The sequence below is a fragment of the Malaclemys terrapin genome, chromosome 13 (assembly GCF_027887155.1).
Source record: "Malaclemys terrapin pileata isolate rMalTer1 chromosome 13, rMalTer1.hap1, whole genome shotgun sequence".
Classification (NCBI taxonomy): domain Eukaryota; kingdom Metazoa; phylum Chordata; order Testudines; family Emydidae; genus Malaclemys; species Malaclemys terrapin.
Window position 1 is genome coordinate 9786896 of NC_071517.1, and position 26640 is coordinate 9813535.

At 42.0% G+C, this 26640-nt stretch overlaps 2 protein-coding genes across 3 annotated transcripts in view; both read right to left on the bottom strand.

The window, feature by feature from the left end:
• Nucleotides 1-2216: 2216 nt before the first annotated feature.
• On the bottom strand, nucleotides 2217-10790 carry LOC128848048 (meteorin-like protein). Its single transcript, XM_054047784.1, has 3 exons — nucleotides 10313-10790; nucleotides 8318-8377; nucleotides 2217-3926 (listed from the first exon to the last, which is right to left on the bottom strand). Exons 1-3 carry the CDS (start codon nucleotides 10746-10748, stop codon nucleotides 3610-3612), a joined length of 813 nt encoding a protein of 270 aa, XP_053903759.1. The 5' UTR covers nucleotides 10749-10790; the 3' UTR covers nucleotides 2217-3609.
• Nucleotides 10791-18325: 7535 nt separating this feature from the next.
• Nucleotides 18326-26640, bottom strand: part of DGKE (diacylglycerol kinase epsilon) — a 29568-nt gene continuing 21253 nt past the window's right edge. For both annotated transcript variants that reach the window (XM_054047542.1, XM_054047541.1), the window contains one exon: nucleotides 18326-26392. In XM_054047542.1, coding sequence (XP_053903517.1) covers nucleotides 26201-26392 — 192 coding nt within the window. In that variant the 3' untranslated portion in view covers nucleotides 18326-26200. The remainder of the gene's footprint in view (nucleotides 26393-26640) is intronic.

Here is a 26640-nt window from a genome sequence, read left to right on the forward strand (position 1 = left end):
ATTCTAGACTTTTGAAACAAACTTGTACCCGCTTTGTTTACAGGTGTGGGGGATTTTTTTTTTTTTTTTTTTAAAGCTGCTGCATGCTTTCCTTTATGGAAAAGTCCTGTAGAATGTAATGGAAAACACCTTTCCGAGAGACTTTTTTTTAATCTTGGAGACTTGCATGGAGCGCGATGCCCTTTCTGTGCCATTCTAGAGGCTGGATCAACACACTCACAGAAAGGAGAGAGGTGGCTTTTGAATAATTTCTGTAAGACTTATTGCTTATTTCCCTATTAGGACTTTTCAGCAAGGGTTTCAGTATACCTGCTATTTGGGGAATTTGCAGAGGAATAGATTTTGCATGGACGGTCTTTCCATTGCCAGCTTCTTACAGCTGGCCTTGAATCTATGTATTAAGCATGACTTCTGGCCAGCTCTTCACCTATGATGTTATATAGCTCTCTGGTTCTTGACCTACCTTGCGTTCTTTCATTTTTCATTGCTTGTCTGTGTCAAGTGCATTATGGCTTTGACACACAATTAGTCTCTGTTTCGTCTTTTCCAAATAGAGGATACGAATGCCTTGTGGATGAACTGGGTTGCATTGAATGACCGACATAATGAAGTTGTGGGCATTACAAACTGCTTGCATAATTTGCTTTGTCTAGGTCTGTACAACCTCTTACTGTGGAGATGACTATAAGAGGCACATAAATGCGTTCACGGGCTCCTATTATGCATGGGGTAATCCAGCTAAGGCCGGGAAGTCTTCCTGTTACCTTTTAGTCTAGTATAGCTTCAGAACAGATGCTATGATTCAGTATGACCCTTCAGAAACTGGGTCAGGTATGAAGTTAGGGAAAGAAACCGTCTCTGCCATGCTCTTTAGAAACAAGGTGCCAAAATCCAAATGTCCTGACCTGATCACAACCACTTGTACTTATTTACTTGAACAATGACTGTCTACCTTGTCATGCCAATGAAATTGAATGTACGTGGTCTGACTTCTTATTGTAGTGGTTTTATTTAACTGCCCTTTTATCCAAAGTGAAGTATTGGGGTTATCATCCATCTGTTACACATGAAGCCTCATCAAAAGCTGATCTTGCACCTGCTTATACCAGGGCCAAGCGTTTCAACAGCAAGTATTGATTTCAAGTTTACTACACCAGGACTATTCTGGGTGCTGGCCGAGGCATCGCTCATTACAATGGATACAGGATCACTTAGCAACTGTATGGGCAGTTAACACTTCTGGCTGCGAGGCTCCCTCTTTTCTAAGTTCTTTGTCTTGGAGAATCGTTGCTTTAGCACCTGGCTCTAATTGTTATTAGAGCTGGTCCAAACAAGGTAAAGTTTATAAAAAAATTAGAAAATTTCAAACTAACTTGGCATTCTGCATGTTTCGTTTCTGGTGTGAAATTTTTCAGTGTTTATATCCCCTCCCCTTTCTTCCCCCCCCTTTTGCCACAGAAAGAGGAATGGGGTAGGGGGGGAAGGAAAAACCCACCCTCATTTTTATTTTTTTGCAGGGAAGATTTTTTTTTTTATGAAAATATTGGGAACATTTTCAGTTTCCCAAAAAGACCATTTTTTTTTTTTTTTCAAACAACAAATTAATTTGAAAAATGTCAACCAAGTCTACTTGTTCCTTTGGCTAGTTTTGACTTTAGAACTCTCGTAATGCAGTGAAATGGGTGTCGAGTGTAGCACGGCTGGAATAGGAACACAGTCAACGTGCACACTCTCTCGTGGTGTTCATTATTCTGTTAGCCTGTGGGTGGTTCAGGTTGCTAAATTCGAGATTGGTGAGGCACTGCACAACACCATTCCTTAGCTAGGATGGGTAAGGAATGGTGTCCCTAGCCTCCGTTTGTCAGAGGGTGGAGTTGGATGGCAGGAGAGAGATCACTTGATCATTGCCTGTTAGGTTCGCTCCCTCTGGGGCACCTGGCATTGACCATTGTTGGTTGACAGGATACTGGGCTGGATGGACCTTTTGGTCTGACCCAGTACGGCCATTCTTCTTCTTCTGTTCTTAACTACATATTATATATCTGATATGCATGCGTTTATATGTACATAACTTGTACCCAGATTAATTTCATAGTGGACCATTTGTATTTAAATCTAACACTCAGTAAAACATCATGTAGCTACGACAAGTTCTTCTGAAAGACTAAGTTACTAAAGGAGTGTCGATGGATCATTAAGCTTTTGAAAACAAAATATTTTATTTTCCAGGTAATGTTGCTGAGATATAGCTAAGGGCCTTTGTACTCCGAGGCAAAACAAATACACAATAATGTATAGGATCAACATGTACAATTTTGTTCTCAAATATACAAAGCAGTCAAATACAGTACATAGGTGATCAGCAAACACAATGTTTGAAAGTGCAAAGTACAGCTGGGAAATGTGAACTGCACTTTAAAAAACCAACCAAACAACACTAACCCTTTAGACAAGCCCACTCATACAAATGATATTCAGTGAGCATGGACTTTCAGACAAGCAGAGCGAGTGCTGACTCTGGGATGTACCCAATTGTCTCTGAAACTTAAGTTCCTCAAAACCTTCATTTTTGCTGAGCAAAGTTCACAGTGCAAACATGAAGTTGTTAACATTGTTCATTTACTTAATCGCAAAGCAGGAAGATCAGATTCAGTAACAGGACATCCGTTTCACCTCTTTTGATACAGCACAACCTTCAGTTCTGTCTCATCTGGATCACTTCCTACACATCGACCGCTACTTACAATGAATTGTGATTCAAATGCATGCGGTTGGGGGCTAACCATTCGTGCCTTACCAGGCAAGACTTGCCTTGAAATAAACAGTTTTTACCTGCAGTACCTTTCTTATAGGGCTTGACTGAACTGGGACAATTCATCAGGCTAGTAACTCATGTTAACCAGGATGATGATGATCACAAGAGCCCTTATCTACACTAAGGTCTTCAGCTGCTATAACCTGGTGCAGTCATGGTTGCTATACGGATTTACAACAGCTAAGTCTGTGCCCCAGAGCCTTAGTTAGCATGTGTTCTAATGAACTGTAACTTCCCAAGAGAGAAACCTCAGGCAACTGACAAACCCACTGATAGGCTGTGGGCTTAGTAGCTCAACTCAAACTCTCAATGTCATTGAGTCTGCATCATCCTTACTGTGTGTGTGGGGGGGGGGGGGAGGGAATCTAATGGGTGAAAACTGAAGCACAGAGTGAAAAAAAATAAGTGGGGGGAGAAAAATGCTAATGAAAAATACAAAACAGAGAGGACACCCACTTAGTGCATCCTAGATTTTGTGAGGCATCTCCTACCTCTAACACACAGCACAAGCTACTCTTCAGCTAGGGGGAAAAAGCAGCCCCTTAAAAAATCAGAAGCTCCCCTGGAGGCAGGAGAAGCACCTGTATTCGAATTATAAACAAAGCACTTCATGGATTTAAACCATTCTGCAGCTTCACTGTCCTAGTTTGAGAGGTTCATAAAGCCATAAACTCGAAGAGGCTCTCCCAGCCCTAGCTCTAGTGAAATCTGTCTTCAGCTTTTGCTGAACCTTATGAACAGCATCCAAACATGAGACTGCAATCCTTTTACTCAGCGCTCTCATGACATGCATTTCAGCTAAACTGAAACTCACATGGGTTTGTTCCCCGTTCTCTGGCTGTTCGGTAAATAGAATTGAAGTCCTTAAATCTAGGGGCACAGCCCAGCCAAGCTTCTCCAAAATGTTCATTGCCAGTGAACAGGAAATCTCCAGCACCTTTCTTTACCTTGCACTGCAGCAGGGTTTTTATAGTGCCCCTCCATTCACCAGTTGCTTCATCCTGTCGGAAAATTCTGTTTTTCTGCCGGTAGACTTTCTGGCCGCTGACTTCAACCTGGGTCATGTGATTTTCAGGGTCGTGGGAAACATTTCGGATCGATCCTCTCACCACTAGATGCGAAGACGACATGAATAGTGAGTTGGTTATGGCACAGCTGTTTCTGATAAAGAGTTCAGCTACGATAGTATTTTAAGTGCATTTTTCCCTAGAAGGAATAATTTTCTGATATTACATAGCACCTTTTATACCGATGGTTCCACATCACTGTACAATTAATTACCTGTTTGAGAACTTGCTGACAAACATGCAGCCACTTCTGGGGTATAACTCAGCAGCTGTGCGCACCAACGTACAATGACAGTCTAGTTCAAGGGTTCCTTAAATGTTTTCAGTCTCTGTTCCCAGGGAGTGAGCCTGTCATGGGCCATCACGCCAAGTCCCCACTAGTCCTTTTGGACACCAGTTGAAGCACTGTTGGAAGTAGTAGTGTGGCCAAGGCTCAGAGCAGGGCTCTGTCTACACGACCATTTCTCATGCTGCTGCTAGTGGTAGAGGTGCATTGATGGGCACCAGTGCAAATGCAGCTGAAGTGTTTCCCTCTGAGAGCCCCAGAGAAGGGCTTTGCAGATGCTCCATGGATCATAAATCGAGAGCCATTTGTTAGGTTATGAATTTATCTTTTAGATTTCCAGTACAAATTTTGCAATTTTGATTGCTACAGTACTGTATTATTTCAGGTTTCTTAAGAGAACACCATGACTATTAAAGCATCGACTGTCAGAAAAAAATTGGAAACTGAAGCTAGCTATTTCATTCCCATAATGCAACTATGGGCAGAAATTAGACTTGAATCAAAAATTCACCCGAATCATCATTTGATCAGTAGCCTTGTTTTGACAAAGTTTTGATTTGTCATCATCAGAATCAATCTGCAGCCATGTTCTGCCTCCATAAGGACTACAGGGCACTCTATGTTTTAAAAACTGTATTACCCACTATGAAATCTTCTTGTATAAAACATTAAATTAAAACCTAGTGAACAAGACAGACATTTTAGGGCCAGATCTTCCAGTGGTATAAAGCGACACCCCTCCCGAGAAGTAAATGCAGCGATGCCATTTGAGGATCTGGCCTAATGTAAACTAGACCTGGAAGTCAAAATAAAATAGAGGGAACTGTTAGTTCGCAGTGCTCTGGATGTGTAATGGTTTGTATTCTGTTGGACACTCTTGGTGATTTCCAGGGGGGGCTTCCTGTGGCTGCAGGGTCCATGCTAGTGGAGGATTGGGACCTTGGGTCTGCTCGACACTAGAAAATTGTACCAGAAAATCTTACCTTTATTTTCAGCACAGCTGGTGTGCATACACACCTAATTTTGTCTCCTACTGCCAAACCCTCCATTTTCCCCAGTCCCTTTTTTTTTTTGGAGCAACAGAAACCTTTATGCCTCATTTAAACCATGCCATTTGCACACAGCCAGCCCCACCTGTAAAAACTAGCAGAGCTGGTTTGGGAAATAAAAATAGAAGAAAGGCCTAAATAAGTTGAATCATTTGTGTCTCCAGCACAGAGAATATCATCCATTTCACAGCTGCAAACTCATGCCTAGCATTTGCCGGTGTGAAATCTTCCTCTCCGTCCCCGTCCGCCCCCCAACAATTAATGGGAACTGACTTTTCTTATTACATTTCTTCAAGAACAAATTCAATTTGAATCCAAAATACAGGGAACGCTCAAGAGCGTCCCTCAACCATTCTGCCAACAGCCCCTGAGCAAATGAGAGGTTATACAGTTAGCTGGAACTTTGCAAAATATCCATCACTTGGCTCTTTCCTTTGGGGATAATGGTCTCATTAGTGTAAGGGGCACAAAGAGCTTATTTCTGAAAAGTCCAGGAACTTCCTTAGCTAATTTAGTTTTCAAGGGCTGCAAGGGCTTAGCACAACAGATGTCTCCGCTCTGCTCTTCATCTCCTTCTTTGTGTGAGCATCTTTAATCAGATGCAGTCAAGTCTATTGACAAGCTATAATGCACGTGTTCCTGTTCCTCAAAGTTGCTCCTGCACGGCTCATGGTCTAGTGACTGAAGCCCTCTGCCTTAAGAATAACCATAAAGCCCCCATTCACTCCCGCTGTCATTTACACTTTCATTAGCAGCTATTTTCTCTAATCAAAAAAGTTGATGATAGCGATTTGTGAGCGTAGGGCAAGGAAGTCAGGTCATAAATAGAGTCCGTTCAAAGGGCTATTTCTTCTGGTCTGTTGGTGCCATAAGTATAAATGCCCCCCATTGTGCACCCTGGGCCTCCACATCTGTCAGTCTCTGGGGCTGCTGGCTGTGCAGAGGGAGAGCTGTTTGCATGGGAACTGATAACTTCATCAAGGAGAAACAATGGGGTAGATTGCATCAATTAGTTCAAATGAAGAAGAAAGATGATTGGCACAGGAATACACTTCCATAGTAAGACCTGGGCTACTTTCAGTTTTGTAGTGATATGCCACTATAGTTCTACCAGGCCAACCCCTAGAATGGATGTAGTTATACTGGTATAAAGACGTCTTGTATCACTATAGCTTATAAGTAGGCTTGAAAGGAGTTATTTTTATCAGTAAGCATTAGCAAATGTCCATTTCACCACAAACTGACACATTATTTCCATCCATGATCATCAAAATTTACCGTTGGGCAAAGTAAAAAAAGTGCTTCTTAGAGTTTGATGTAAGACTATTTCCTTTGGCTATTCCAATATAGACAACTTGTGTTTTAATGGCTAGAAACCTTTAACTTTTGACTCTCAATGTCTATTGTCATTAAATAAATATCATGACATAAGTTCCCGCTCCTGTGAAAGTTTTTAAATTGATAAAAATAAAGATAATTAAAATCTATAGTGTTGCACAACTGAACATTTAAATTGAAAAAAGCTTAAATATAAACAGTGATATTATCTGTTGGAATTATGAAAAAATAAAAATGGAATGCTGCTAATCCTAGCTATGAGCATATTTAACTGTGTCCACATTAGGGAGGTTGTACGGCTTTAACTAGACCAGTATAATTAATATGGTACAACTTGTGTGTGTAAAGGAAAAATCAGTGCAATAAAACAAAACAAAAACAAACAAACATGTTACAGAGCAAGAGACAATACTGAGAAGTAACAGATCAGTAGAGATTTTGCAAGATGAAATAAAGGAGATAAAGCCTTTGCTACAGCGTCCTGTTAACGGTTTCCCTACTTTATAGCATATTAATGCATTTGTTTTCTCAAAAGGGATGTGCAATGCTGGGGCTGAAAAACGGTGTCGTTAATGAAGGGTAAAGCTTCTCATACAACTAGGTTTAAGTCACAAACAATGGACTCCATCAGTAACCAGAACTGGAACGTATGTGTGTGTGTGTGTGTGTGTGTGTGTGTGTGCACGTGTGTGTGTGTGTGCGCACGTGTGTGTGTGTGTACTTGTGCTAAGTATAGTAAACCATTGAGAGCACGATATGAAAGAGAGTAGAAGAAAAGAATGTACAGAGGACAATTATAAATGTATCTGTGACCTTGTCATGTGCAGGTGTTGGCATTATGTAGCAGGAACTATTTCTGATTTGGCTTCAGTTTCAAGGTTGTACCCACTGAGTTTATCAAGGATAAAGGATCTCCTTGAGGGATAGCAGAATCAATGGTTTTCAAAAAGATCTTTTTTTTTTTTTAAATTTGATCGAGGGCAGTGGAAATTGGGGTTTTGCCATTGACTTCCACCGATGCAGGATCAGGTCCATTAACATTGTTTGCATCTGATGTTCTACAGTATCTGTGTGAGGTTGCATCTCTAACCAGACTCACTTCGGGTTGATGGGGGGGGGGGTATATCGTACAGCCAGGGCTTAAATTCTCATAGAGTATTTCCTGGAGCCACCCATATGCTATAAAAACTCCAGGGGTTTGAAAATATTTACCAGAGCTCCGCTCCAGACAGCTCTGGCTGAATTTAAGCCCTGGGTACAGCCCCACAGTGAAATACATGGCGAGGAACAGTCCCCCACAAGGATTGCTCTGCTATCATTACAGCAGTTTTAAGGTGTGATCAGTTTGGAAAAAGCCAACCTGCATAAACAGGGATTTTACAAAATTCTTCATATCTGTGCAGTTAGAGGGAAGGTAAGTAAAGAATATTTCTGCTGCACACGTGTGTGCACTTGCAAAACTATCAGAAAGTGAAAGGCAGGTGGACTGTGACAAAATGATTCCAGCAAAAAACTTCATGCCAAAAAAGGAGTGTGTATAATGGACGTGGAAAGAAAAAAAAAATTGCTTTGCCTTCCCACCTGCTGGGTTCACTGTGTTTGATCTGCAGATGTGATTTATCCCATCTTTTCCCATTTCATTCTTTGACACAAGCTAGTGGAGTTCTCAGATTGAAGATCAAAGTATTTAAAGAAGAGGCAAATAAGCCAAAATAATCAATGCATAATTAGAGGCAGAATATTTTCCTGTAAGTCTGCTTACCAAAATCACTACTGCAAATGGCCATCAGAAGCTCCGTGTTGTCACAAGGACGGCACATCGCTAAAGAACAAAAGAATCAGTTACTGATAAATAAAATAATGATTGCTAACAGACCAGTGAAGTGTTGAGGGGAGTAACCTCATCCATTGATTTCAATGGGCTTTTGACCAGGCCAACAATATTCTTACTGTCCTTTCTTCAGTTCAGTAGTTTTTGGAGATATCATATAGTAGAAAACTTTGGTACTTTATGCATCCATCTACTTTGATCCCTGAAAATATCAAGAATTCTAGGTGGGTGTTTTGCTTAATTTCCAAAGTGAATTCCATTGGAAATCTTACCATCCCGGACTGCTCATTGCAACAGTTACAATACTTTGCACTTCTGTAGCCCCTTCCGTCCATTGTGTGATACGTTATATTTGTTGCTGGGATGCTGGGAATACTGCAGTAGCACTCTGGTAAGAGGCAGTGGTAGAGACCATTGCTCTGAAATACGGGGCTATTTTATAATAAGGATTCTGAGAATTTCCAGACACTGAAATGAATGACCTAAATCTCACAGGGAGAAGTGACTTGCTCACAGTCATACACTGAGCCAAAAACAGAACACAGAATTCCTTACTCACAGTCCTGTGCTTTAAGCACAGCGCAAAAGTCTTCCTCACAGGCTAGGGCAATTATATCTTGGTAGCCAATATGGCTGTTTCCTCACTATGAAAGACACAAAGCTGATGCAAGAATGATCAGAAGATCAGAATCAAGGAGGATGTCTCTAATGAATCTGGGGCCTCCATCCATCAACGTTGAAGAAAGCATTATGGCTGGGATTTCCAAATGGGCTTAAGGGCAGTAGTTGCTCAAATCCTATTCAAAGTCAATGGGAATTGAGGGTTTAACTCTGGAAATCCCCATCCATGGCTCAAAGCCTGCTTCCCTTGGGGACTTTCCACTTCCTTGCTAATAGCTGGGCATATGCTGGAATATTGGTCATTTTGTAATTTACAGGGCCATGCCTGCTTTGTGACAGACGGATGTTCATACCTGTTTAATTCTATGTCATTCTAATTTTGAACATGCCACTGGGAAATCAGTTCGTTTCTGCTCCAAGTAAAGGTTATTTCATTATGTATTTACTTTGATTTATATTAAGTTTATTATACGGAATGTCTGTCAGGCACTGCTTAACTGTGCCAATCTCTTTACAATTACATCCTTAAGTGAGCATATTTCCTCAGTTACTGTCAGTACCCAAAACTAAGCCCCTCCCCCCAATAGTCTAAGAAAGGGGAGAGGACAGCGGGAAAGTGCTGTCGTTGCTCTTTTTATTCAACGTCCTTTCCCCCCCCCCCACTTTCCTACAGCCGGCCTCAGCCCTGAGCCACTGCCACGTGGGTTGAAGACATTGTCTGAGGGTCTCTCAGGGTACAAAATGGGAACAGAACCAGGGTAGAATCTTCAAAAGCACTTTAAGGACGTAGGAGCCTAAATCCATTTACAAAAGGCATTTAGGCTCCTCAGTGAGCTCTGGGCTCTTAAAGTGCCTAAATTAATTTCTGAAAAGGAAACGCAGGAGCGTTCGATGCTTTTGAAAATGTTCCCCCCTGTGTTCCAGTGCTGCTTGCTCAAGCGTCCATGATTAAATTAGCTGACAAATGGGACAGAATAGAATTTCCCCTCACAGCACCGCGAGCTTTTCCTGCTTTTGGAGCACGGAACAGGGGTAGCGCGAGAGCCTCTGTGCTGTAAGCGTCTCCCAGGATCAATGTGATGTGTTAAGGGGAGTAGGGAGAGGGGCAGGTGTTGGGGTTCATAGGTAAGAGATTATCCCCCTCCTGCAACGAGGAACACCACAAGCCCATTCATGAAATTGGCTCCCGGTTAATGGAGCCCTGCACCATTGTGGGACCCCTACAGAAGTGGATCAAGCTCTGCATGGGTTCACCTGTGTAGATCCATTTGCAGGATCGGGGCTTATGGGAGATCTCAGCCTTACCTTCCACAAGGGCCATTTTCTGGAAGTCAGGGCCCGCCGTGCTTTGGTTGCTCAGCAGTTCGTACTGGAAGCTGGCCGTCCTGCGGCTGATATCCCGCTGCGGGCTGGCCTGCAGGAAAAGGGCGACCCGCTGTGGCGTGTGGGCACTGAAGCAGGACACGTGGCGCAGCCGCGCCTCCTCAGCTTCGCTCACCACCAGGTGCAGCTGGCCAGCGCGCTCCACGTAGATGCTGGCACCCTGGAAGTCACTTGCTGGCTTGATGCAGACAGTGGTGTGTCTGGTGCTCGACAGGTTGGGCTCCAGGACAACACGCAGGGCTCGTGCTGGGTACAGCCATTCCAGGGAGCCCTCGGTGCAGCGCAGGTGGACCTGCTCCACGGTGCGGGAACGAGGTTCCCAACTTAAACCACTGCCAAGGCAAGGCCAAGAATACATCGTTCATAATGAACAAAACCTAGGCAGCACAGGCTAGTGGGAGTCAGCAGAGTGAGGTCACTCCCTAACCTGCCACTAACCTGCTGTGTGATCTGGGGTAACCCATTTTACTGCTCTGTGCCTCTGTTTCCCTTTCCACCCTTTGTCTTGCAGATTAAGAGTGCCAGCTCTTCCAGACAGGGACCGTCTCTTTTTTATGTGTGCAGTGCCTAGAACAACAAGGCCCCCATCTCAGCTGGGCTTAGAATACACATAATAAACAATCCCCCTTTTTTGTACACGAAACAGGGAAAGAAATGACCCGTGGGAGTCACAGCCAGCCTGGATGATTTGTAAGTCTTACCTCCTAGTGTCTGGCCACTGCTGGATTGCTCCCTATACTCTATTTTCTCCCCATTTTCAAGTGGAGACAGCAACGTGCCTCAAAAGTCTTGTTGCAGCAACTACGGGATGTAGATTCCTGGTCTAGATTATTAATGATTGTTACTACTACATTTAATTATTTCTCTAGTGGCAGCTATTAAAGGAGAGCTGCTTCTGTGGCAAGCTGCCTGGTAACAGATGTAGGGTAACTTTTTCAAACGAGCTGCAGAGTACGTCGCCACAGCCCACGGCCGGGAGTCTCCCAGCCCGGGGTTGACAGAGTGGAGTGGGGGTCCTGCTAGGGCTCTAAAAATTGCTGTGAAGATCGCACTTTGAAGCTGCAGCTTGATTCTGAAGCCTGCCCCTTGTCCCAGGCTTCAGAGCCCACACTGCAACTTCAACGCTAAGCCTATGTCCCATTTTTAGAAGTGACTCAGGGTAGAGTTTTTAAAAGTGCTCAGCACTGACCTTTCCAAACCAGGACAAAATTCCCATTGCCTTCAGTGGGAGCAGGGTTAGATCAATGCTTAGCCTTTTTTGAAAATCCTACCCCTTGGAGCAAGTCCTAATGCCTTTCCATGAGAATGAGGTGCCCAAGTGCCTAAGTCCCTTTTGAAAATGGGACTTAGACACCTAACGCAGGTGGACTTTGAAAATGTTACCGGTAGCTACTATTGAAGAGTCATTTCTAAACAAAGAGCTGTAGGCTGGCCCTGATTCTGATCTTGCTCACACTAGCTTTACATCAATGCAATTTCACTAATTTGTCGTTACGTTTGATTATACTCGTAGCTTAGTTCTGAATCAGGCCCAGTATTTTTATTACTATAGCTGGTTTAAAAAAAGGATCGTAATTTTTGTGAAAAATGTGAACCACATTTTCCTTCAAAATTATGACAAAAATATTGTTGAACATTTTCCACCAGTTTTGTATCTTCCTGTTATTTGACATAGATGATACACTGATTTGTTAAGGGGAAAATCTTTCAACATAGCTTGATGCCCCATGTGAGGGTGCAGGTGTTTTCTGCAAAGGTCAAATCCTGCTTTTTAAAAAAACACTTAAAATAAGACACTGACATTTGGGGATGTTGTAAAACAGTCTCATGCTATTTCTGCTGTCAGGGTTCAGGCGTTCAGTAGACAAGAGAAACAAAACTCAATATTGTTCTTTCTTTCTCTAACATCAACTCTAATGATTGGAGTCATTGCTGTTATATCACTGGATGGCTTTTGGGATGGCTGTAAAAAAGAGGCCCCCGCTTTAAAAGCGGGACTGGGAAGCTGGAGATCTGGGCTCATGACTCGCTGGGTGGCGGCAGACAAATCAAGCTGCGGCTCCGTGCCTCAGTTTCCCCATCTTCAAATACAGAAATAATATGCACTGGGCCAACCTCAGATGGGCTCTGTTTGTAACGGGCATAAGAGGCTACGCAGGCACCCCCTATCTATGCAAGAGCTTCGCCTTGTCTTAGGCTGGGTAACCCCTAACCCCAAGAGCTCCCGCGCTCAGCGGACGAGCGGGTGGGTGGAAAAATTTCGATCAAAGCGGGGGGGGGGGGGGGGAGGACAGACAATCCCCCCCCCCCCGAACATCCTCATGTCCTTTGCCATTTTCTGGGGAGTTTTCTGACCTTTCGGGCAGCCCAAGGCGCCCCCCGCCCCCAGGAGATCTGGGTCCATCCATCCCCAGGAGACCAGCAACCCCTGGCCCGGCTTTGGGGGCTCCCCACCGGCTGGGGCCCGGGGCGGCTCTGCGCACCCCTGGCCGGGGCTCTTACCTCCCCTTCCAGCTGCAGCGATCGGCGGCGCCTGGCCCCAGCCCGCTCCCCGCCAGCAGCAGCAGCAGCAGCCGCAGCCGCGCCGCCCGCCCGAGGGCCATGGGGGGGGGGGGGGAGGCGCCGCCGAGCCCGCCCCCCCTGGCAGCCCAGAGCCCCGCACGCGCCCGCTGCAGCCCCCGGGACAGAGGACGAGCGCGCGGCGCTGCTGCCTGGCCTGGGGCTGCCGCGTTATAAACCTGGGCAGCAGGAGGGGGTGGGGGAGGGAGGGGGGCCTTTGCTGGGACCCCCCCCCCCCCGCCCGGGTCCTGTCAAGTGGCCCTTTGGCGTTGGGATGGCGGCAGGGCGGGCTGGAGTTTGGCAGCACAACTGATTGCAATAGCAAATGATCCCCCCCGAAGGATGTGGGGGAGTCGCAGTCGTGGGGGGGGGGGCAGGGCCAGCTGCGGAGGGTGCATGGGGGCTCCGGCCACCTGGTCAGGCTCCCCGCCCCGCCCCCCTTGCTGTCTCATCCCTCCCCCCCGGGGGGGGCGGGGAAGGCAGCAGCGCTGGCTAGGCGTCCCCCCCCCACCTCCCTCCTGTGAGGGCTGCTGCGAGCTATTGGGCTAAAGCTGCTTCCACTAGAGTCCAACCCCCTCCCTCCCCTTGGGCTCGTGCCGCTCCGCATCCCCGAGCAAGAGCTGCAGCCGTGTAGACACACGGGGCCGGAGTTACCTGGCACAGCCGCACCCGCTCTCCGGGTAGGGCTCGGCCTTGCGCTAACCCCTTTCATTGCCCCCCCCCGCCGCCGCTGCCGCACTTGGGCGCCAAGCTTTGCTCACAGCGCTAATGGCTGTGGGTCATTTTTAGGACCCAAGGGCCAGATGCTCAACTGGTGTAACTCAGCCTTGCCAGTAGAGCACAGTGGATTGACTCCAGCCCTAAGCTAGACTCTAGCGGTTTTATGCAGGGATTTGTGTTGCCCAATGGGAAATAAAGATCATTGTGCAAGCGAACGCGGTAGGGCCAGCTAGAGATCACACAAAGTATCTTTCCTTAGCCCTTTCTGCCTCTCATTATAGCTAACGCTGGAGACAATCCCCCTTTTGTCTTAAAAATATTTTAAAGTGATTAATAACACTTTCTCACTGCAATTTAAGAACAAACAACAAACTCAAGTCACCATAATCAAAGGGAACATTGAATGACTGATGGAAATTCAATAGCTTTAACTTTTGCTTTCACGATTACCTTTCGGGGTCCATGCACAAGAAACGCATGAGAGCCCTGCGATTCTCATGCTAAACGCTGGGCTGTGCCTGCCAATAATTAGATTTCTATATGCATTGCCCTTTCCATATTTTCAATGCGCGACATGGGGAGCTGCTCATTTGCAGGTTTGAGAGACTGAGGGTCTTTTCTGCAGCTCTTAAGCGTGGAATTGGGATTTTGCACTAGGGTGATGACAATGTGCCTGAACGCTGTTGGGTGGCACATGCTAAGATGTGCATGGTATTGTTTCCTGCTCTCAATAAGACAGGGCCCATGGTCACCAAGCCTTCTAGGCCATCTGTTACCTTGTCGCTAACAGAGCATTTTCCACAGCTGCATGCAGAGATTTGGGGCCTTTGCACTTCTGCCACAAGCTTTTTCTCCTACTTGGGGAAATGTAATCATTACAAAAAAGACTTCCAGAAATCAAGGAACTTAGAGCAGCATAGTGGTTAGGTTAAAACTTTTAAAAGTGAATGTCTAAAGGTAGGTTTCAGAGGGGTAGCTGGGTTAAAGGTAGGCTCCTAAATCCCTCTTTAGACCCCTCAATACGAGATTGGATTGGATTGAGCATTTCTCTATTTATTTAGAAGCCTAACTTTATGCACTCATTTGAAATCCTTGGGCTTTGCTTTCAGCTTCATGAGGTTTTGAACTCATAATATTCTCCACCTAGCTGAAGCTTTCAGCCTAAATGTATGTGACAGGATCCAAAAGACGGTGCAACTCCGTGGTCCTTGCATATTGTAGATCTATAGCTCACTGCAGTACGTTATGTGAAAATAGTTCTAAAAGTATGAGGCAAGGAAAAATTGGCATCTTAGGATAAGATCTTGTGTGAACAATAGCGTCAAGCTTCTGTGAAACGATTGTCTCGGGCATCTAAGGAAAGAGCTGCTGAAAATATATATGACCTGACCCCATCCTGAATAAAAAGCAACATGCAAATAGTCTCTAAAAAGGTTTTGATTGTAGCACAGTATAGGAGTTAAGACGCCGGAGCTCCCCTCCTTTGTGCTAGTCAGGCAGGGTGGGGATATGGAAAGGAGAGGACTTGGGAAGAAACTGACATGATGATGAAGTAGCCCAGTAGGAGGATTTATTCAGTCACAAAGGCCTCCACACCCAAACCAGCCCATCTGGAGAAAGCATTGAGCCACTTGATCTCTGAACCTCTTCCAGCAGCAGACCCACAGCTTTCCCTTTCCAGCCAGAGCTCTGTGCCTATTTTATTGACTTGTCCTCGGGATTTCTTTCTTTCATCCCCTTCATATTAACACGGGTCACATGACGAAACATTATCTGAGTCTGGTAGGTGGATTTACACATCCTTGGCCCCCAGAGACCAGGAATCGTTAGCACTTAAGAGGCTAATCAAAAACAAATCAAGACTTTCCCTCCTGCTAAAGTCATTAGTAAGTGCACACCAGGATGACATTTTAGGTTGCTGCTCCTTCATTTTCATTTTAAAGAAAATCACAGTCTTTGAAAAGCAACCCTCATATTTAAAGACTAACATTAACAGAAATCTCTAATTGTGAGCAGGGCCGGCTCCAGGCACCCGCTTAACAAGCAGGTGCTTGGGGCGGCCACGGGAGAGGGGCGGTGGCACCTGCGGCAATTCGGGGGCGGCAGGCCCCTCACTCCCTCTTGGAGCGAAGGACCTGCGGCTGAACTACCGCCACCGATCGCGCCTTTTTTTTTTTTTTTTTGCTTGGGGCGGCAGAAATGCTCGAGCCGGCCCTGATTGTGATGTTCACTTTCTCCCATATCTGCTTGAAAACTGACTTCCCTGTGTTAGCATCAAATTATATAGCTAGATCTTTGAGTGTACTTTCACAGTACTAGGACTGGTGGCCCATCAGTGGAGCTTAGAATGTTGTCTTCTCTTTAGTTTTGGTCAAAATAAAAATAAATAAAGCACACTCAGAAAAGCGCCCTGGGAAAATCAAGAGGCCAGATCCTCCTATGTAGTTACATTAGCTAAGGAGCTTGCTGAAGTTTCCTGTTTGGAAACCTGTGATTACAGGTGGTTAGTTATTAAAGTTATTGTTGCCTCCTCTGCAGATGAAATTCAGAATTTTAACCCAGGTAAACAGCAGGTAAGAAATTAAGGATGACCTGGATTTCCAGTTTTTGTATTAAAATTTAAAAAAAAAAAAATGCATAATTTAGATCTCCTGAAATATTCTGTGAGCGTCTTGGGAATCTTAAAACATTTACAAAACAAAACAAAAACAAAAAAGGTTTGTCAGTTTATCTTTAGTACCATTCAAAACCTGGAGTAGACTCAATAAAAACACCCATTAAAAGGCCACCCAAATCTAGGGGTACCTGTATGTGAAATAAAAGAGACAATGATCCCTTAAAATGCAGTAAAAAAAAGTTTTATCCCTTTCGAAAATACTACAGAACCCCTCGCTTTAAAGTGGCAGATCTTCTACCTGTCAGCACTGAAGAAACCACATAAAACTACCATCAGCTCTTTAGAAAATGCAAAGCATTAAACTAGGTGCTTAATTTGTGCCAGAAAGTGCCAGTCCTGAGCCCCGGCCCCTCTGGGCTTGGCAGTTCAATTATGAATGTAAAAATAATTGCTTGAGCCCCAGCACCCCTTTCATTACATATTAAGCATTGATTAGACTGTAAGAGATGTCCCTTCAAAACAGAATAGTTTTTTTAATTAAAAAAAACCTTGCTAGAAAAGGGTCATTCACAACCTTTGCTTGCTGTGGAATTTTAAAAGGCCTTAATCTTAAAAATCAATCAAGACCACCTCAACAATTACCAAAAGTGGCAGTTTGGGCTAGGGGTTGAAACAAGAATTCCTGGGCCTAGGATCTATTGCGACTGCCACGGACTCACTATGTGACTTTGGTCACGTAACTAACCTCATTGTGCCTCAGTTTCCCCATCTGTGAAAACATGGTTTGAGAGATTATGGTCTCCCACTTGTTCTCAAGAAGGCAATAGCAAAACTCTCATTCTACTTCAATGGAAACAGGCTTTTCAGTGGTCCTGCCTTTTCAGTACAAATTACTGACTTCAACAGTGTTGCACCAGAGACTGACATGGCCCAATATTTATTGGAGTGCTCGCAGATCATGTGATGAAAGGTCAAGAGCAAAACATAGTAACAAGGATGGGCCAGATTCCGTGCTGTGGCTGAACTGTACTCTGCAAAGATAAAGGGGATGGGGCGGGTGCAGAGAGAGAGGTGCAAAGGTGGCCTTAAGCCCTCCTTGCTCCAACCGCACCCCCACACCAATATATGGAGATATACCTACCCATCTCCTAGAACTGGAAGGGACCCTGAAAGGTCGAGTCTAGCCCCCTGGCTTCATTAGCAGGACCAAGTACGGATTTTGCCCCAGATCCTTAAGTGGTCCCCTCAAGGATTGAACTCACAATGCTGGGTTTAGCAGGCCAATGCTCAAACCATTGAGCTATCCCTCCCCCCAAATAAATAATAATAATAATAATTAAAAAAAAAAGGGGCAGTACAGAGTAGGGTGTAAGGAGCTGGAGCTGTTACAGCAGCTAACCTGAGTATTCCCCTAGGCAGAGGGAACTCTTGAGGTTAGAACTGCCAGGTTTATGGCTGCTGTGTAAGTGTTAAATCTTTCAATTAACTAGTAGTGGGGAAGCTGGCTTGGAGTGTCAAGAACAAGCTGGAATTCTTAAGCCTTACAAGATACATAGGTTATGCTTTCTTCACTTCAGAAGAATATGGACACCCACAGGAAGACACGGCGAATGCTTTCATCATAGCAGCTTTTGGAATTATCATCACAGCTGGCAATTTCACTAAGGAAAATAACCAGCAACATCTTTTAGAAATGTTAATTACGTAAGGAATAAAATAGGGTATTTAAGGTATGAATTGTTAAAAATTGGGAGAGGAAGCATAAATCAAAAGGAAAGTTTTTATTTAAGTATCATCACCTGTTGTTATAACAGATAAATTATGATACCTAGAAGTCTTGAAATCCTATGATCACAGCTCCTTACTGATTGTCTACAGTCTTGTATTTTAAGGGTGACCCATCTTTTCTCTTTTGTGTGTGCGCTCTTTAGGTCAGGGACCTCATGTTTGTGTTGTGTAAAAAACAGTGTATACTTAGTGTTCCCCAAATAACATACTTGTCTTACTTCAGAGTACAAAAAAGTACACACAGTTAGGTGTCAAATATTCTCACTCGTTTATTACAGATTTTGAAAGCTGATGTTCATTCACAAATCTGAACATGGAACAGACAAACAAAATGGATTCAAATGTTTTAATCCACACACATTTTCTTCAGTCTAGTTCATACGGAGAAATACAATACAGATCAACAAGACAACAGAAAGATGCTTTAGGAAATTCAGCAATAGAATCAGTGGTATGAAAATAGTTTTTATTTATTTACAAACATCTAAGAGGACTATGAAGCAGACATCCTTTCAAAAGGATTCCTTTCTGCACATCTTCTCTTCTAAGTCATAAAAACGAGCAGGACACAAAATTAACGGATGTAAATCTGAGTAACTCCACTGAAATCAATGGACTTCTGTTGATTTCCCTGAGAGTTACTCTGCATTTACAATTGCTTACGAACAGCTCACTCAAATATTTTTTTACTTCTCAACAAAATACACAACACCTACATGCAATGATTAACTAAACTGGTCAGTGCACTGTCAAAGCGACCAAAGATATACTCCTCAGGCAAGCAAAACTCCCATTCAAGTCAATGGGAGTATTGTCTGCTTAAGGAGAATATGATCAAGCCCAAAGACTGCACAAACATAAACCAAAAAGTTTGACCACAAAAAGTTTCCAAAGTCACATTACTGCTTGTGTATAGGAAGGTACAGAAGATTGTTTTAAAAGAAAAAAAAAATTGTTCCCTACTTTTATGACTGGAGTTTTGTGTAACACTTTCCCCCTACAGCTTATTCATTCTTTTTGAAAGCAGAAGAGCAACTAATTCTACCTGGGGGGTTACAAGACATCTCTTGATGCCAAGGAAAATATAAGTGTATCTACTACCTTTTTAAAAGATACTTTGGAAGTGCAGTATCATGCTGGTTGGTCATTCTTTTATAAATAAGACCTCAAGCACTTTGCAGCTGTGAATACACAATGTGTCATTTTCTTTTTTTTTTTTTTTTTGGGGGGGGGGGAGCATGGGGAGGTGGTGGAGGAAAAATGGGCATTTGTTAATTTCTGGGCACTTTACTGAATGATAGCCACAGCTTAATATGCAACATTAGACACCAACTTATGTTTCTGAATAAATTGATGGATTCCCTCATTACTGTTCTGTGGGAAAACCACTAACCAACCACCCATCACTTTTCTGGATAAAAAGAACACTAAATGTTACGAATTCAGCATTTTGATCCAGTGCTTGGATTTGTAAAAAGCTCTTTGTTTCTTATTTAGTGCAATTTCAGAATCTGCATATGCACATAGAATACAAACATATTACACTATCAGAATACTTCTATCCTAAAGAATAGGCTTTTGTAAACCTTTGACGTGCTGGTATTTTCTCACAAATATTTTTTTTACAATATTCAGAATATGCTTTTTGAATTGTTATTTCTATTATACATATTGAAGGCATATGCTACAAAAATAAAAAAATCATTCTGTTTTACTATAAAAAAAATCTATAAAGATTAGATGGCTAGAGTTCTAAGAGCTACATGAGTTAGTAGTGGACATGTGGCTAACGAGGGATGTAAACTTTGAAGATACAGACTGAAATCCTTACAACAATAGTTTCCATTTCCTCTTTAAAGAGAAGTCAATACAATAATCGGTGTTATGTTTGATGGATGCAAACATTTTAAATTAACAACTCTGAACTTGAAAGTGTAAAGACCATTGTAGATAATGTGGGCACAGAAGACAGGGAAATGTTAAAGAGAAACAAAAAAGATAGTTTAAAACTATGAAGGTAATTCAGACTTCCAAAACATTACAGCTGGTGAAAGTCAGCCTAGCACCACTTGGTTCAATGGAGCAATGCTGATTTGCTCCAGCTGAAGATCTATCCCAACAGATCCCAGTCCTGGGATCAGTGAATATTCAGCACTCAGTGAAGCAAATAGGAATTTTGAGTGGGCAGAGCTTGCAGGAATGGGCCTTAAACATATGGAATGTGTGAATACTGTTCACAAAAACAAGTGATGTTTTGTCACCCTACACTGTGCTCAATAAGCAGCTACAGTTCCTCAGAACAAGATCAGAGCATATTTTTTTAAAGTGGAGAGTTCACATTCAGTAGGACCAACCACACCACTAAAATGTTGCAGTAATCTCTTTTTAAATCTAAAAATATTCTAGATTATTTCTAGCTGACAGTTTAAAAAAAAGAAGAAATCTGCAGTCACACTATGTAATGAAATAGGAAACGAAGAGCATACATACAAGGAATTTCAAAAATGTGTTACTCTTACATCAGAACTAAATAACAGTGGTATATTTTCAACATTTGGATATTCTGTAAGAAGTCACCACGGATTACATTAACATTTTTAATGCTGTTGAAAGCTACGGAACAATAGACAGACAATATTTTTCCAGGTAAAGACAGTAACTTGCACTTTTTAAGGAGTCTATTTTGGATCTCAACTAAGCCTGCTTACCCCAGTGAGTAACACTGCAAGCACATTGCTGAGTGTAACTGCTAGACTGAAAAACATCAAGGTCCTGATCCTATAAAGACATACGTGCTAAAAATTAATCAAGTTCATAAGTTTTTGTAGGTTTCGGCGCAAAGACCATAAATAATCAGCATTGTCTCTTCAGTGAATGCTGTCTTCTAGAAAAAAAGTGCATTGGACTGATAGGGAGGACCTAAATTTTACACCTATTAAAACATACCATGAATAACATCACATAATAAAAAATAAAAAGCAGCAGCACAGGATACAAGTCTATATACACAGGGAAAAATACCTGACTGAAATGCAATCTAAATAGAAGCACAGAACTGTGCACTGACCTCAGAATGGCTCCAACTTACAAGGATATCAAAAACTTCAAAACAAGTCAATTACAAAAAGCGAATTAGAAGGAAGTTTCTAGTATTACAACTGCCCGAGTGCTCCAGTCAATTTTAGTAGTTTTTGAAGCACGTTTTGCAATTACAAATATTCTTTTTTCCCTTGTTGCTAGTTAGCCAACATAATACTGACGATCATGACTGTATGGTTAGTTGAGACCAGACAAATCTAATTCATCATCATCACCATTTCATCTAACTGGGATTAGATTTTGCTTGGACCAGGAACATGGTGCTGAATAAGATTTGCCCTGTCTATGACTGCTAAATCACGGCTTTCTTCATCCTGTTATCAAAATCAGGTTCTCTCGATTGTGTTTATGTGGTAGAATTCTAGAATGTAAATAGGCCCAAACAGGGAAAAATTAGTAGGGGCCTGGTTTTCAAAGGTGTTAGCACCCACTACTCCAGCTGAAGTGAATGCAGTCCAGAACAATCAGCAGATTACAAAAATGTTCCAAACACACGTGAGATTTAAAGTTAGGTGTGTCCATTTAAAACGGGAGCCTCATCGGTGCATTGGAAAGGAGAATTTGGACTATTTACCCATTGGGATAGTTTTGGCGCTATGCTGAGGTATGCTGTAAACACATGACCACCAGTACGCATCAGGTTATAAATAGATCATAGCCAATAAGTAGCACAATTTCTTATAAAAAAGATAAACATGAATGGCAACGGTCAGACCTCAACTATTTTATTTCAAGGGGAAAAATAGAAAGGGTGTAGGGCCCACCTTATGGATTGGGAACATTGCTTTTAAAAAAAACAAACAAGATGCAGAAGACCCAAGAATACAGAAGTGTGTCCAAAAATCAATAAACTTTTACTCTGACCTGTGAACTACTCTAAGAAAAAGATAAATATATATTTTTAATACAAATTGTGAAAGTTAATAAGTAAGGAGGTTGTGAGGGGAGAAAAAAAGTTCACTCCATATCTAGGTTTTGTGTGCAAGTTTAAGCCCACCAAAAACATTTCAATCTGTAGGTTATAAACCCAGGAAAAGGATTTATATCAGAAGCACTGACCGATCTTTAGGTACACTAGCATATGCTGCAATAAAATCTCAATGTAGCCTAGAATTGCACAGCTTTGTGAATGAATATTTTGAATGCTTGCTAAATTAATAGCTCAATATTTCTACAGCTGTACCTTTTATTCAAATTAATATGCTTATGAGAAGCCTCTGAGAAATTAAATGTATTCATAATTTATGTCATCCTTAAATGCCGTGTGGCTTCTCTTAGAGCAGGGCATGAATTTCAATAGCAGAGCACCCTCTTCTGAGTAACTAATATATTGCAATATTTTTATGTTTCCAATTGTCAAAGCCTATTTTTAATTAAAAAATAGGATAATCAATGGACAAAACTGTATCAGGTGCTTCATGTTTTCTATCATCTATTTTTTTAAAATGTGAATTTCATCAGTTTCACAGCCATGATAAATATACAACAGCACATGAGCAACTACCATTAGAACTGAAAAGTATCTTTATTTAATTTATATGCAAATTAGATGTGGGGAGGCAAATGATAATGTCTTATAACTTCTGCAGACTAAAGTGGTTGCACAGGGAGAAATTCACAACAGAATCGGACTCTAAATTTGTGATGAACTGAAAAGTTTTGATTAAAATAAAACAGTCGAGCAAGAGAAGTTTAAAAAAAAAAAAACCCCTCAAAAAACCACTGGGTGGTAAGTTGGGAATTGCAAGATTCCTGTGATCACTTGCCATATTTAAATTCTAGCCTTAACATTTGTTTTTAAAAAGTCCTCTGACCTGTGGACAACTAGAGACAAATGCAGGAAAAGTGGGTATGGCATATCTGACTTGGAGATAAACATGTATAGCGAGTGCAATCTTCTACCACCCTCAAATAGAATTTTCTGAAAGGCTTTCCAAGCATACACCATCTAAATTTGTTACCCATCAAATGCCCTCGACTATTCAGACATTCACTTCTAATCACTCCTACATGCAGCATAATTCTCCTCCCATCAGTATGCAAAGAGCAATGATCTGGCTGAGACAATTAGGGCCATCCTCAGAAAGCAGCTCTCCAAAATCACCAAGTAGGTGTTAGATGAAGCGTTACCTTCACTGCCCATTCTCCTCCTGTATTACAAAGCTATTCATGGATTTGTACTGCCCAGAGAGTATCTCACCCATTTGGCACCAGATCCTGAGAAGTGCTCAGTGAGTTGCTGTCAGTGGAAGCAGGGCCGGCTCTACTGTTTTTGTCGCCCCAAGCAGTGCGCCGTATTGCTGCCGCAGACGGCGGGGGCAGTCGGTGTGCCGTGTAGGGCGGTACGCGCGTTTCCGCGGTGGCAGCTGAACATAGAAGCTGCCGCCGAATTGCCGCCGCTGCGGAAACGCGCGTGCCGCCCTAACGGCGCATGGACTGCCCCCGCTGTCCACGGCAGCAATTCGGCGCGCTGCTTGGGGCGGCAAAAACACACCGACTGCCGCCCCTTGCAGATTGCCGCCCCAAGCACCTGCTGGGAATGCTGGTGAGTGGAAGGATCCAGCTTGCCTGCATACAGTACCTCCTGGCCAATACCCCGTTGTCTTAGGTGCTGTACCTGTTTCCTTCCTCCAACCAGGAGCAAAAACTGGGAGACAGCCTGTTCTCACCAACTGTGCTGTTATCTAGAGCAGTGTTTCAACGACCGGTCCATGGACAGGCACAAGTCCCTGAGATCTCCCTGACACAGTTTAGGAAGGCAGCAATCCGGTCCCTGGTATCCATCTGGAGACAGGATGGATTTTCAATCTACCATCTCCTCAGGACCAGGAAAAAAAAATTCTGTAAGTTTTGATTTAAGGGTAGGGTGGGGGTTCAAACTTTCAAAATTCTGGACAGTTTTTGATCCTATGAGTATTGAAATATAGCTTGAAAATTTCCAGATAAACTTTCGATGACTCTTCCCAACACAGTTTGATAAGTTTAGATAAAGAAATCCTGTCATTGTCTTTCTAATGTATCTGCATTCCAAATACATACCCAGTTTTTCCAGAGCTTTATAACTTGTCTGTAAACATTAGTACACAAGAATAAGAGCATAATACTTAAATAAATATTATTTTTAAAAATAAGTGTGAATAAGTTACTCAAATATAAATAAATAGAATAGAGGCTTACCAGTTTAAAATGATTTTTAAGCTAGTATAACCTAAATCAGTTTTAACTAAAGAAGATTTGGATAGTGGATCTATTTATAACATGGTATATCTACTTTGGGTATTTTTAATTTACTTTTTATGTCAACTTTTATGACTCAAATTGCAATGTATTTACATGATAAATTATAAATTCAAAGAAGGTCTATAAGGCTACCAAGTATAAAATTTACATTTGTCAACACTTACAATTAATTACTTTCTAATCACATATATAATAAACACCTTGCAAATCTGTCTAATTATGAATTTACTAATGTCAGTAGTATTTAGAATCTAGCATGTAAACTTTTAAAAAGGGACACTGTCAAGTTAAAACATATTTTTATCTTGAAAGATTATTAAAAATGGAAGAGTTTCAAAAATGTAATTAACTTTTTACCATATAAACTATGTTTGCTTTTTGCTTTTCACTCAGCATGGAAAATTCAAACCAGAAAGGGTCTGTTTAACTTCCTGGTCTCTCATGCACTGATATAGTGCTGTTGTGTTTGATTTCCATAAACCTGTACAAAAATGCTTAAATAAATTGTTTAAAAATTGTTTTCATTAACATTAGGTAATCCATGGAAACTTTTTTTTAGATTTTGTAAAACAATTGCATTTGGTTTACAAAACCTAGATATATGGCCTACCCTACTTGACCGTGTCCCTTTAAACTAGCATACAGAAAACAAAAGGAAAGTTATTTGAGGGCGCTGGCTTAAAATGACAAAAGAGGTAAGAACATTCAGTGTTTAGACCAAGACTCTTTCCTTAACCGGTCACTGGGCTTAACGTATGTAGCACACATCCACTATAATTTCAGTTACTGTTTGGAGATCATTTGCAGTACATGAGCTCAATTGGATTGATTAGTGACAGGTTTACTCCTTAGCTTCAAGCTTTTGGCTTTGTTGGTTAAGTTACTCGCTCGTAAAAATAACTAAGGAGCAAATATTTATTTCTGCTGAAGCGACCATGAAGTTTTAAACCTGAGAAGCTTTAACCTGAGAAGCTTCAACTAGGTCAATATTTAGCTTGAGAAATCTTGATGGTTACCTAAACAGGATGTTTATATCTACTGTTACAGCTATTCAGAATATTCGCATCATTGTTTGTAATAATGCTCTTTTGTGGTCACACATTTAAATGGGAGACAAAGTTCTAAATCCCACAGAGCTATTATTCACCTTGCATGACCTAGTCAGGAAGCAAAATTTACATATGTTCTCCATCTGTTCTAGCAGATAATACATTTTTACTGAATCAGATCATATATGTATATACGATCAATGTGGTGGCACAGACTGACTTGCCATGTTGCTATTTTCAGATCATCATCATCAGACAAGATCTGTTATCTGTAACAGTTTTTAAAGTGTTGCCAATTGTCATCAAAAGAAACAATCTTGTTACATAGGTCTTAAAAGATGGTTGTGCTACCCAAAGTCACATTTCGATATTTCTGTTACGTGCACCTCACAGTATATTATTGAACTGAGTAAGACATACTGCTTATTTAAAAGAGAAAATAGTATTCTCAAGACATACTAAACATTTAGCCTTAAGAAAAATCAGTTTAAGTTATGGTGAGATTTTCATTTTGATAGTATACACCTAAGTGTTTTGCTAAAGGTTAGCCTGGAGGTTATTCCATTAATACTTTAATACTTGAAAGCATGGCTTTTTTTTTTTTTTTAAACCCCTATGCCACTCAAGTCTACACCTTACTGCATAAAGGTATAGTTATTGAGATAGTTAAATATATATTAAATGTTCTAAGTTTTTTAATGAGAATTGATCAATATATTATGTAAAATTCTTCAAAACCTAAATATCTTCATCCGTCTGTTCCCTTGTGTGTTCCTGCTCAGACATGCTGGAAGCATCATCATCCGTTTGTTCACCCGAGTGATATAACATCAGTGCATGTGTCTTATGAGTTATGGTAACAGTGCAGGGTCCCTGTGCCCATGGCTCTCCATCCACCTGCATTGGCATCTTTGAATTCTTCAGAATCAGCTGGTATTAAATAAAAGAGCATATATGGAATCATAACAGTTCACTCCAGTCAAAGATATTTCATTTACAACTACTGCCTATGTACTGATATAGCAAGATTTTAGCCTCCCAGTAGAGAATCTTATTATATTGTTTGTTACACACATGTATAGGGTGTCCATAATTGAGTTATGGGGGTGCAATTTAAGTGGCAATTAACTTTTCCAAGAAAGATGAACACCAGACTCCCCGACAAACTGCAGCTTTTA